This window comes from Olea europaea, unplaced genomic scaffold (genome assembly GCF_002742605.1).
Source record: "Olea europaea var. sylvestris unplaced genomic scaffold, O_europaea_v1 scaffold1923, whole genome shotgun sequence".
Lineage (NCBI taxonomy): Eukaryota > Viridiplantae > Streptophyta > Magnoliopsida > Lamiales > Oleaceae > Olea > Olea europaea.
This window is the reverse complement of record NW_019237053.1, coordinates 291,190-304,842: the sequence shown is the minus strand read 5'-3', so window position 1 is coordinate 304,842 and position 13,653 is coordinate 291,190. Positions and strand designations below refer to the sequence as shown.

The following is a 13,653-nucleotide window of genomic DNA, read 5'->3' as shown; positions in this document are numbered from 1 at the left end:
AGCTTCTTGTTTCTCTGCTCCATCCAGACCGACGACGGCAATGGCCACTCCCTTAGGTAGTTAGGCTGCTTCTCTTCTTGTTCTTCTCTTTCCTTTACTCTTTACTCTTTCAGAAATCAAAACTTGCTGGCCTTTTTTCAACCCTAACCACGCCGTCACTGTGTCATATCAGCCATCTATGCGATAGTATCTCACTCGCACCTCCAGCCAGCTACCTACTCCCAATAAAGGATAAGTGAAGATTGTTTGTCTAACTCTCTAACTTTCTTCAAATCTACAGAATCAAAAGGAAAAGGCAATAATGGTGATGTCCAAATTGGGTTTTTGTTCATGTGTGATATTTTAGCTTTTTACATAATTGATTTTAGGTATGTGGTATGTTTGCATGTGCATGCTTTTGTTTTTCAAATTTTGATTTGTTTCTGGATTTTTAGATGTGCACATTTTGCAATATATGATGGTCATGGAGGTTGGTTAGCTGTAAAGTACGCTGAGAAGCATCTTCACATTAGTGTTCTTTCAATGGGCTTATCACGTGAGCTGGTCTATTTGTTTGAGAATTTAGTGTTGTAATTATTGCTCAAATTTTTATTTTAGAAAACAACTATATTTTACATTCCATTTTGTAATTGCCCTTTCATGGTTTGGCCTTTGATGAAAATTTTTAGTTGGATGTCAAGTGTTCGAAGAAGGTAGTTTAATGTAATTGCCCTAATGTTATAATCCGGGTAGTGTATTTTATGTACTTCGGTCCAACTGTCGAGAATGACAGAGACAATCTATCGAGAACAATATATGAACTGTCGAGCTGTAATACAGTATGTTGTAAATGGATTTGCATTTTGCTTGTAAAGTTGAATTTGTATTTCTCTGTCTGCGAACGAAGCAGGAATGGTAATGATGATATAAGTTAAATATAATAATGTAAGTTGATAATTTGATGGGGAACACCGCAGGTTGAGCGGATGTTACGAAATGATGTTTATCATGCACTGTCAATTGAATCTACTATTTACAATGTTGCAAATTAGAATTTATTTGTTATGAGTTGAAAAAAACCATTTTTAAGTGGACAAGAAAAAGATACAAGGTTTTGCTTCCTCCCTTCAAGTATTTTGAACGATCATAGAATTGGAGGGTTAATTGTATTATATCAAAGATATTGTGGTATAAATTTTTCCTTATGTTTATTCTTCTTCATTTCTTCTACAGTTACCATTTACGTTAACATAATCTTTAATGCTGTGCACATTTTTGTCAACTGTCGAGAATGAATAAAATATTTGTCGGCACCGACAATTGAACATGTCGAGATGTTGTGCAATTGAAAAATGGAAATTTGTAGGTTTTCTCGCTTTCGAAAAATGAGAGAATTGGTACATTTTATAAGTTTCTTGTTTTGAGAAAAATGGAAATTATAAGTTTAACCAATACAAGTGTCTTAGTTTATAAATGAAAATTATAGAGATTATAAATTTCTTAATTTTTACAAATTACAAGTCTGACCAATATAAGTACACTTAGATATTCAAGGCATCACACCAATTGTCTATCAAATTAAATTTGAGATGTGATGAAAATAAGTTGGTAGTTGGGAACTAATTGACCTTAATTAACCATCCTCTTTGCCCAATTATAAATACCAGTGCATGACTTCATGTTCATAAACTATCCCTTGAAATACTAGAGACGCTGTTGTGAGACTTTCATGTTGAAACAGTTAGTTGATACGAGATAATGGGTTCATCCACCTCCAGCAACAAACCATTCAACCCATTATGCATCCATCAATACTGGGTTCATCCGCTGAATTTCCTATCGTTTTATTCTTGGATGACAAGGAGGTAAGCGTTGAGCACCATGAATCTCAAATTATTACTCATACGTGAAATGTTGGGATTGCAACGATAAAAATTCAGAATCAATATGTTGACATTTAACAGCATGAAAATGACACTGCATAATACATAAATTCGTACAATAGCAAAAGGTCAAATCAAGGGTTTTCGTCTTTTTGAAGTGTCTAAATTGATAGTTAAACTATATATCCCGATAGTTTGTAAATATCGGGTTCGACATTTCAAACGTTTAACCTGATGGCTTGTAAATGTTAAATTCGACAGTTAAACTGTCGAAAATGTCAGGAAGCAGACGGTAGTGGGTGGAACTCAGGCTTCTTCAGCACAGCACATTAAGTGTGGTCATTACTATTGAGCTATCAAATGACAAAATGAAAATGTCAGATTGACTTTGTCATTAAAGAGACATTTAATGAAAACATTGTTTGGTTTGATTGGAAGAAATTACTCAAAACATTAATGGTGATAATAACATTTTGTAAAGGACTCCAAAACCAAAAAATCAATGCATAATAGTTTCAAAAATCTCAAATAAATATGCCAATGTTGTATTTAACATTTACAAAACAAAAAGTTATAAGAGTAAAATATAAATAATTTGTAATTACTAACCTTTCAAAATGGATGAAGAATGTAACAAAAATGTCTTCTTGATCAATGAAAATGAAGAAGATAGAGAAAAGTTAGGGTTTTTAATTTATGTTTCTTTTTAAATTTCTTTTACCTTTTTTTATTAACAAAAATTCATATTAATCAATAAAATACACATTTATCCATGTTTTGTATATAAAAATTAAATCATCACATTAAATCAATATTTTTCCTTCAAATCAAACATTAAATGCTACTAAAAATGTGTTATTAAGAATAATTTGAAATTTTCACCTTAAAAAGTGACATTTTTGTAAATTCCCCGAAAGGGAAAGGTGAATCCTTCATATATGGTAAGAACGGTGGATTGATCAAATACGTCAGAATCTACACAAAAATATTAATTAAAAATAAAAAGAAATGTAGAACACGCTATGATTTATGAATGACTTGGTCAATCTTTGTTCCCAACCAGACAACCTGGCTAAAGCTCAATACATGAAACTTCAATCTGCAAGATAGAAGGGATTAAAACAAGGGTTATTCACAAAGGAAAGGATTATGAGTGAGGACAAAACTAGAAAGAAAAATGGAATCAAACTGTATCAGAGAAGCATCAAGAGCCTGTTTCTATAATTGCTGCTCAAATCCTTTGCTTGGCTTGCCAGAGACTCGTAATACAACCCGTAAGGCAACGAGCACTGGTATCGGTCCTCGACATGATTTCACAACTGCCATACTTGCCTCTATTCAACCAAGTGGGAATTTTACTAATCCCGAGTCCCTTCCTTCGTCCGCAGAATTGTTTTCTTGCTTTGAAAATGCATGTTCACACTACTCGAGTACCGTTCTTGCAGATAATATTCGAGCACAAGAATACAACCATCTCTTGGTCTCGAATCGTGTGTGCCTTGATTACATAGGCCATGGTCTTTTCTCCTACTCCCAGCAGCAAGGACATATTCTTGTGACTGAAATTGCCTCTTCTTCGAAATCTACCCCTCCAAGACCTATGCACTCGCCCTTCTTTGACATTTCATACAAGTCGGTGAATTTGAGCTCTTTCTTGTCATATGGTGGCCAAGAATCAGAATTCGAATCCTCGATGCGAAAAAGAATCATGAAATTCATGAATGTCTCGGAAGAGGACTATTACATGGTTTTCACAGCCAACCAGTCGTCGGCATTTAAGCTTCTAGCAGACTCTTATCCTTTTCAATCTAATCAGAACCTTCTTACAGTATATGATTATGAGAATGAGGCAGTGCAAGTGATGGTCGAGAGCTCTAACAAAAAAGGCGCAAGACCAGTATCAGCAGTGTTCTCATGGCCTAACTTGAGGGTCAATTCCAGGAAGCTGAGAAAACTAATTGTGAACAAGAGTAAGCAAAGGAATCGAGGCTTGTTTGTTTTTCCTCTTCAGTCGAGGATGACTGGAGCGCGATACTCTTATCAGTGGATGAGCCTGGCAAGGGAAAATGGATGGCATGTTTTGCTGGACGCCTGTGCCTTAGGAGCGAAGGACATGGAAACATTAGGCCTCTCTCTATTCCAACCTGACTTTCTCATTTGCTCCTTTTTCAAGGTTTTTGGGGAAAATCCATCTGGATTTTGCTGCCTGTTTGTTAAGAAATTCACTGTCTCAGAGTTATGCAAATCCTCCACAAGCTTGGGGATCGTCAGCCTATTGCCAGCAAATGAACCATTTGAACAATTAGCCTTTGCCAGGGCAGAAACCGAAAATGAAACATCAACATCACAGCAAGAAATCGAAGAAACTCCCGAACAAGTTCATATGAAGCTGAAAGAACCATCAGTTTCTGAAATCGTCGAATTGGATGAAGCCCTTGAAACAGCACAATCAAAAAACCGCGAATGTAGCACCTCAGGAGGAATCGAATGCCGGGGTTTGGATCATGCAGATACCCTAGGCCTAATACTGATCAGCAGTAGAACAAGGTGCCTAGTAAACTGGCTGGTAAACGCATTAATGTCTCTTCGGCACCCACATTCAGAAAATGGCCTCCACCTCGTTAGAATCTACGGGCCAAAAATAAAGTTAGACAGAGGGGCAGCAGTTGCATTCAATGTATATGACTGGAAAGGAGAAAAAATTGATCCGATTCTAGTACAAAAACTAGCTGACCGAAACAACATTTCTGTTGGTCGCGGCATTTTAACAAACATCTGGTTCGCAGAAATTTACGAAGAAGAAAAGCAAAAAATATTGGATACAAGAAGTACAAAGGAGGAATCTAAGAAGAAATACAAGAATTTACATGGGATTTCTGTGGTGACGATTTCAATCGGGATGTTAACGAACTTTGAGGACATGTATAGAATCTGGGCATTTGTTTCGAGGTTTCTTGATGCAGATTTTGTGGAGAAAGAACGATGGAGATACACTGCTTTGAATCAAACAACCGTTGAGGTATAAATATTTATTCTTTTATTTTATTTTATTTTATTTTATTTTGGGATTTAAAGTTTATGTGATTTCTTCAAATTCCTAGTTCATTGAATCGAACGTACATCATCAATTGAATTGCTTGGGGCAACTTCAACCCTTCCACCATTTTCCACCAAATTTTACCATTTTTCACCAAAAACACCACTCCAACCCAACACCAAATCTGGTGCAATACTATTGCACCATTTTACACCAAATGTGATAAAAGTCTATTTTGCCCTTTTTCGTGTATGACCAAATTGATATGAAGGGTATTTGTGTCATTTTAAATCATACATAAATTTTAATTCATAATCAAGTAGTTATTTAATAATAATAATAATAATATTGATGATCATCATTTGTAATAAACTTTAACCGCGTAATTAATAATAATAGATGAACGAATTAAAATAAAAGTAATCAAAACGAAATGCATTAATTATGAATATATGAGTTCTGATAATTAAATTAAACACTAGGTCGACTTCTTCATACCATAAGTTCGAGATTCATATTTTCTTTGTTGTGGTATTTTTATTAATTGTACTATATTTTTAAAATATATTAAATAATTTCATATTTTTGTAAACAAAATGTAATTATGTATGTAATAATTTATGTAGTAGTAAATCGAATAAGTAAATAATTTTCCAGCTATATAAATTATGAAAAACAAATAAAATGAAAAAAATGACTAAACACTGTTCATTTGGTACAACTTTTGGTGTAATGGATTGGAGATGATTTTTAGTTTGACCCAAATTTTGGTGCAAATTTTGGTGTATGGTTGGAGATGACCTTAGATCTCAATATCAAAAATCGTAGCTAAAGTTTTTTAAAAATTTCTAATAATTACCCTCATTTTTAATAGCATTCAACTAGAAAGTTAACCTAAAATCCTGTGTATTACTATTAAATTCAATAGACCAAATGGCATTAACAAATAAGCATTACTCGATTTGAGTAAAGCTATAGGTACGGAATGTATTTCACAAAAGCCATACAAAAATTCAAAAAAGTGGGACGTGTCGCCATGTTAGTGAAAGGAAAAGGAAATGGCTACATGGGAATAAATTGTGGGTTTTAAATTGTTACACTACTTTTTATTCCCTATACACAAGGAGAATGTATACACTACTTTTCTCAATCAACATTAGAATTTCTCAAAAATCTTAAAAGTATATCTATTTTTATTCAAATTAATAGTTTTCATTATTAAGATTTAAGAGTGAATGTATCACTGCTCGATAAGACTCAACATTATATTGTACTTGAAGTCAAAAGACTCAAAAGATCATAATTGAAATTAAATTGTTAAAAATTAGGTTACATTATTGCCCTAACTAATAGAATTAATTCATAACGAGAACACATAATTACATTTGAAGATACCACATAGACTGATTTCGAAAAAATGAAAAGAGAGAAGACGATAAGTTCTCTTAAAACTAAAATTCCAGACTTTTATATTGTCTGCTTCTGTCTATCTTCTCCTTCAAAACCCTCTTCAAATCTGATACTTGATATTTTTATGTTCCAATAAATTTTCATCCTAACGACCCACCCTTCCATACATGTCTAGCTCCGTTTCATTCCTTTCGGGATTCCGATTTCTTCTCTTTCAGGCCTTTCAACCAATCGATCCAACCCCGAAAAAGATTGAAAAATCATTACAAACCCCGAAAAATAATACTTCCTGTACATCATGCTACAGCCCCCTCACACATGAGGGGGCCCACTATTTTTATTATTAATGGTGGGCCCCCTCATGTGTGAGGAGGCTGTACAACCACCTTAATCCTTCATGAATGGGGGAGAAAAATTAATTTGATGTGAATATGGTGATTTGACTAATCAATGTCTCCAACAATTAATGGAATCTAACGTTGATTAAGAAAACTGATTGTATTATTTCCTATGTAGAGGAAATAAATTCATAGAAGTTCTATAGGACCCTCACATTGGGGTGGCTTCATGTGAATATTTTATTGTATAAAATAAATTATTCATCCCACTGTTGTGTGTAATCTGTAAAACTTATATAAAAAAATTTCTTGTACATGTAAACTGATTCAAACTGATTTGATGCAATTAGAAATGATACTTTTTTAATTGGTTTTGCCGTTTTGGAGCACCAAACTCACGTATATTGCAAAAAGGTATGATTTGTGCCTACGAGTGGTGCGTAATAGTCACGCTTTGCAGAAAAACAAAGGAAAGAGACTATGTACAAGACATGTCACACTTTGATATACCATTTTAATTTAGGGAGTGTTTGATAGGTATTTTTATGTAAAAATATATTTTAGAATAGTAAATTGATGTGAAATGTGTGGTTGAAAAATAAGAAATTTTTTTTGATTTACATGTAATATTATTTTAATAAAGAATGTGTGGTCGAAAAGAAGAGAGAGAAAAATACATTTTGAAAAAAATGGCTACCAAACGAGGCTTTAATAAAGATTTATGTGCATAAAAGATGAAAATTGAAGTTTTAATTGTTTAAATGAGGAGAAAATTACCTCAAACTCTACTTTTTAAGTTTTATTTCAAAAATCATGTACTAATAATATTTTACATAAAAAATAAATATACCTATCATTTACTACATCTCTCCCCATAATCAAAAGGATAAAGATATTTGTACAAAATTTTGTTGACGAAATGGTATAATCACTGTCACAAAATTAGTGGACCCATGTAAATTTAAAAAAATGTCGGCTTGTGTTTCCCACCCCCATTGTAAGTAATGAGTAAGAGAGTTTGTAAAAAAAAATTTATACATGTAGCATAATCCATAATCAAAATCTTTAGATTTCTAGACAATAAATTCCGGCTACCTTCAAAATTGGATCTACAAACATTTGACAATGAATGGAGACGATTCAGGCGTCGCTATAACTGAATAAAAACTAGAGAAGATAGAGGAATGAAAAAAAATCCAATCGATCTCCAACTATGAGAGTCACCAGTCGACACTGTGCTACAAAGTCCTTAGTTTTGGACCATGATCCCGTACCATCCAAACCCACCAACATTGCATACCCATGGCTATACATCTCTCACCCAGGTCACTAGTCGTGACTCCAGCTCCATTTTCTGAAACAGTTGCCCCTCAAATGCATCTATCGATAGCCTGTTAACCGTTGTCCCAAACATTAACAAATCTTATCGATAAGAAGTGAACGTTGGCGGTGTCGATAGTAGAGATGGTATGAGTATTGAAGAAGAGGAGGAGAAAATGGCAGCAATAGTGCTGGCAACATTCGTAGGTGATTCTGTTGTCGTTCCATTGAAGCTGAAAACAAAGCAAATGTGCGATGGTGGGGGTAAGGATAGGAGGATAATGACTATGATCAGATAATTATATAATTTGTGACTAATATATGATTTATGACCTATTAATTGTATAATTTGTGACTTAATATTTAATTGTGACTCATAAATTATGTGATATGTGACTGTGACCTTGTGATTTCTGTTTTGGTATATGACCGTAACCTATAAATTGTGTTGTATTTGTGACTATGACCTATTAATTTCAATTGTCGGTCACAATATTTATCACTGGTCACAAATGTTAGCACTTAGTTTTAATTTTTTTCACAAGCTTGTTAAATTTGAAATTGTATTCTTAAATATTTGTGGTTATGAAATTTCCATAAATCAAATCCCTTTTACCTTAAAAGAGAGGATGCCAATATTACTATTCATCTTGAGGCAAAGCTTTCACACTAAACTGGTTCCTTATTGTAGTCAAACTTGTTCAACATTATTTCCATTGAAAAGAGGCTTTAATTATTTCTACTGTTCATCCACAGAAACGAAATTAATGAGATCACTTTATTACTTTCCATTATTGACTTAAATAAGTAATTTACTGTAGCTCTATGTTCATTTCCTATTATTTATTTCTATTATCCCTACTACAATAAAATAAAAGAGGCAATATTCCAATTATTGTTCATTCAGGTCGTATTTTGAGTTTTTACATTAAAAAAAAAAGTTTACGTTATACCACATAATATTTTTTTTAAGAAAATGATATAAATTATATTAAGAAAATTGTCGCGAAAAAATAATAAATATTAATGAAATAATTAATTAATTTTTTAAGATAAAAGATGAGTTTTATGCAGTTTTTAACACACACGTTTGATATATGCTTAACTATTTTCGATATTTATTTAGATCATTCAATGTGTTTATGACATAATTTTGGAAATGAGCTTCGAAAGAAAATAGAAGATTTATGGCAGATATTTATAAAAAACTAAATAAATTACCCAATGAAAAAAAAACAAAATCAAAAAATAAAATAAAATAAAAATTCCTACTTGGAGCAAAATTGCTCCATGATGCCCGGAGCAATTTTGCTCCTGGCATCCTGGATGCCAGGAGCAGGCACCTAGGAGTAATTTGCTTCGTGCATCACGGAGCAAATGCTCCATGATGCACGGAGTTGCTCCGTTGAGCACTTTTATTTTTAGATGATGCTCAGTGTCAAATTTTTTCTTTTATTGGATGATTGATTTTTTTTTTTGTCAAATTTTTTTCTTTTTTTTTTCACTAGGTGATTTATTTAGTTTCTTTTTTTTTTATATATAAATCTATCATAAATCTTCTATATTCTCTCGAAATTCATTTCGAAAACTATATAATAGATATATCGAATGATTTAAATGAATATCGAAAATAGTTAAACGTATATCAAACGTGTGTGTTAAAAAATGCGTATAACTCGTCCTTTTTTCTTTTAAAAAATCAATTATTTTATGAATATTTATTATTTTTTCGCGATAATTATCTCAATATAATTTCCTTTTTTTCTTTGGTGATTGATATATTTTTTATACATATATATTTTACCCTTATATAACGTGACACTAAGTATATTAAATCATGTACATTGTTTATTTCCTAAAAGTAGTTGCGATAAATCAAAGTAAAACTTAACACAATATTGAAAAAATTTAATACCTAATCAAAAAAATATCGATTAATTTATTTGAAAATATTGAATATTTTAGATGTATATAAATTTTGGAGAATTAAATTCATATATATCAAAATTGGGTGATTAAATAAAAATCTCAACCCCATTTAAGTGACAAAATATTATACTGTGACTCAGCTTGTGTTTGACTCCATTAATTTTTTTTCTCATTTTTCTCTCTTTTATTTTCAATCGCAAAATCTTCCATAAAATAATATTATACGTAAATAAAAAAATTCATTAAATCAATTGGATATTGAACAATAAAAAAAAGATTCGATTAATTACACGATTTAATTATATTGAATGTAGTTATCATCAAATAGTCCTTTATATGTAAAATAATGTTTGATATATAAATTATGAGCTCCAATAATTTGAATTTTTAATCCATGCATCAATGGAACATTTATCATATCCCCAGAAAATACATTTCAATTATAACAACACAAAATTTGAGGCCAACTAATTTTTCATCTTGATATTTTAACATCTAAATTTTTTTTTTATATATTAAAGAAATTTGATCGTTTTTATAAAAAATTTTCTTATTTTTACTTTTTCCTCTCGATCAATTAATTTTTTAAATAATTTAATAAAATTTTTGACGTCATTTAAAAAATTTCCTAATAAACTTTTAATTTTTTTAATGTCAAAAGTGTGTCATATATGAAAATTATATTTCTATTTATCATTTTAAACCATTAATCAAATTTGTAGATTTATTGAGAGAACATAATAGATATTTTGACATGTTAATAACTTAATATTATCTAAAAAATGACATAATCGGTACATTGAGCTGGTGGAAAACTAGTTTTGATTAAAAGTCTCTTCACATGGAAAGATGAAAAGGTTTAATTGAGATACAAAGCCCAATCTTTAGTCCATATTATAATTTGATTTTATAAATATTGATCCAAACATAATCCAGTTCATTCTTACAACTCTAAGTCAACAGGACCTTGAAAATACACAATGAAACAGCCTGGCCCTAATATATACATACATGAGAAAATTACCCAAAACCCTATATCTTAATTATACTATTCAGGATTAGTTTTAAATTCATAAATCATGTGATAATTAATAATTATTTAATTAATTAATAAAGATTAATATAAAAATATCAAATCAAATCTTTTCACATGTGAGAAAGTCTCGAACTCCACGTCAATCAAACAATGTACAAGAAACCTTATTCTTGTTGAAAAGTCTCCTACTACTACGTCCTTCTCAAACACGTACGCCCATACACACAGTGCCCAAATCTGTTCTCCAACAACAGCATCAGCATTGTACGAGTGGCCACCACCGAAATGGTGGAAAAATATCCCTAGAGATTTCCTCTGCCATGCTGCACCTAAAAGAGACGCCGACTTTGATTGACGCCTATCACGAGAGGTGGTGCGCTCTCTGGAAAGGGGATTTGTGCACGGCGGATTGGGATGCAGTGGAGGCCATCATCAATAGCCTTTTCTCTGACGCCCCCATTCCCAAGACCCCGAAACACTGTCGCCACAAAATGGAGAAGCAATACGAGGACTACCGGTCTGAGAAGCAGCAATATCTCTCATATCTCTACCCTATCATGGATAATGGAACACTACCTTTCCTCAGCTAATATTGTAACATTGAAGAAAATATTGAAGGAGGCGGGTGTGGGTAGGAAGGAAAATGGAGGGAGAGGAATAAATGGAAATAATGGTAAGAGTAGTGGTGGAGATGGAGTTAAACCTAATTATTACTGGTGGGAGGTTGAAACATGGTGGTAAAGGTGTAGGGAGAATTGGAGGAAATATTGAAGGAGGTGGCACAAGGAAAATTGGATGATGTATGCATGATGGAGGCTCAAATGGGTTTGGACAAATTATTGATGACGGTGGCAGTGAGGGGTTGGGAGGAAGTATAGATAGTAGTGGCAGGTAGCAAGGGGTTGGAAGGCTGTATAGGTGGTGAATTAAGTGGATTTGATGGGAAGAAAAATGAACCGGTCACTTCTTTATCTACTAATTCGAAATCCATTAGTGTCATTGGGGGTGTTGTTTGCTTTCTGGGCACAACTAGTGGCAAATTGGGAGTTGGGAAGCTAGGGCAGAGGCAGCAATAGTGGCAAGAGTTGGCCTAATGTCCGTGGATCAGAGTAGGGATCTTGCATCCGTGGTGCAAAATGTGGGATCAGTAGGATTTGAAACTAGACTTTTTAGAATCTAATTCTTTTGAATTCTTGATTACTAGTTTTTTATCACATGGTTCCGGCTCTTTTAATGACTTGAATGTGAAAACGTTGTTGAGTAATTATGCGTCCCTTTCCCTCTTTATTTAAGATGTAAAGAAGAACTGCTTGAGACCAATTAATTTAATAATTTATGATCTTGAAATTAGCAGTGATCTCTAAAATTTGTAATTTATGCCCAAAAATAATTCATGAGTAATTAATTTGATAAATTGTAATCGTTAAATAACTTGTGACCAATAAAATTGTAATCTAAAAATATGTGATTGTGACATACGATTTGTTTGTGATCAATTATTTGGTCACGTTCAACACATTACTGGTCATAATCGATCAACATTAACACAAACTTGATCACAGATGGTCACAGTCAATATATAAAATGGTCACAAACATTTAAATGTAAACAGATTTTGTCACGTACATTTATTGTTAACAGATGTTGTTAACACATGTCACTATTAATAGAGACTTGGTCACAAATAATCGCAGTTAAGAAGTTTTTTAAATAAAGTATCTAAAAGAATTAAATTTTATTTGCTCTTTTTTTTTTCCTTTCATTCAAAAAATATAACTGCTCAACAACAATCGGACAAGTGAGGAATGTTGGGACGAACCAGAAAAGTTTGAGAGGTCCCAAATAAATGACTACTTGAATAAGTTTTTTAAGTATAAAGATTTCACTGACCTCCTCCCTTATTCTAAAAAGGGAAAAAAAGAGGGAAAAAAATGGGGGATTAGTCACAAATATTTGATTGTATCTCTAATTTTCTTCATTTCTTCCCATGTCAATAATTATAATGAGAAAAAAAAGGAATCTAATTGGACAATATATATATATATATATATATATATATATATATATATATATATATATATTGAATGACCCGGTCTGGCCCATTCCTCGAAAGAAGTTTTTACCCTATAGAATCTTTAGAATTCCCACTGCTTAACTTTCAATTCGCCTCTGACCATCAAATGAAATGTGAATAACCCGTCCTCCTCTTTTAGAAAGTTTGCAGGATTCATCATGACAGGAGCTTTTGTTCATGGAGCTATATTTTTCAAGTTTGAAACTTCTTAATCTCTTATTCAATTTTATCTGAATGTACGAAAGAAAAAAATAAAATAAAATCCGAACACAGACATGGTCACAAACAATAATAGCTTACATAAATCAGTCACAAATAGTCACCGTTAACCACGATCTAGTCACATACATTACAAAATACAGTCAATATACATAAATTGACAATACTTCATCAAGCATTTCGTCGTTAACAAGCTGTGAATATTTTCCTTGTCAATTTCTCCCTTTAAATGAAAACAAGTCCATCAAAAATACACCTCAACCCACTCTTGAACTAAAACCCGTAACAACATGGGAGGAGGAGTAATTGGTTTTGTTCATCAGCGAAATGGTATTGTCTTTTTCAATTTTTAAGCCAACAATTCCCCACTCTGATAACCACTGTAGGTATCCCCTCAAATCTTCACATGTGATTGTGGCCCCCTTTCC

At 32.4% G+C, this 13,653-nt stretch overlaps 1 protein-coding gene across 1 annotated transcript; it reads left to right on the top strand.

Annotated features, from left to right (window-relative positions):
• Positions 1-2,859: 2,859 nt before the first annotated feature.
• On the top strand, positions 2,860-5,190 carry LOC111379050 (molybdenum cofactor sulfurase-like). Its single transcript, XM_023002377.1, has one exon. The coding sequence runs from the start codon at positions 3,040-3,042 to the stop codon at positions 4,885-4,887; it is 1,848 nt and encodes a 615-aa protein (XP_022858145.1). The 5' UTR covers positions 2,860-3,039; the 3' UTR covers positions 4,888-5,190.
• The last annotated feature ends 8,463 nt before the right edge of the window (positions 5,191-13,653 follow it).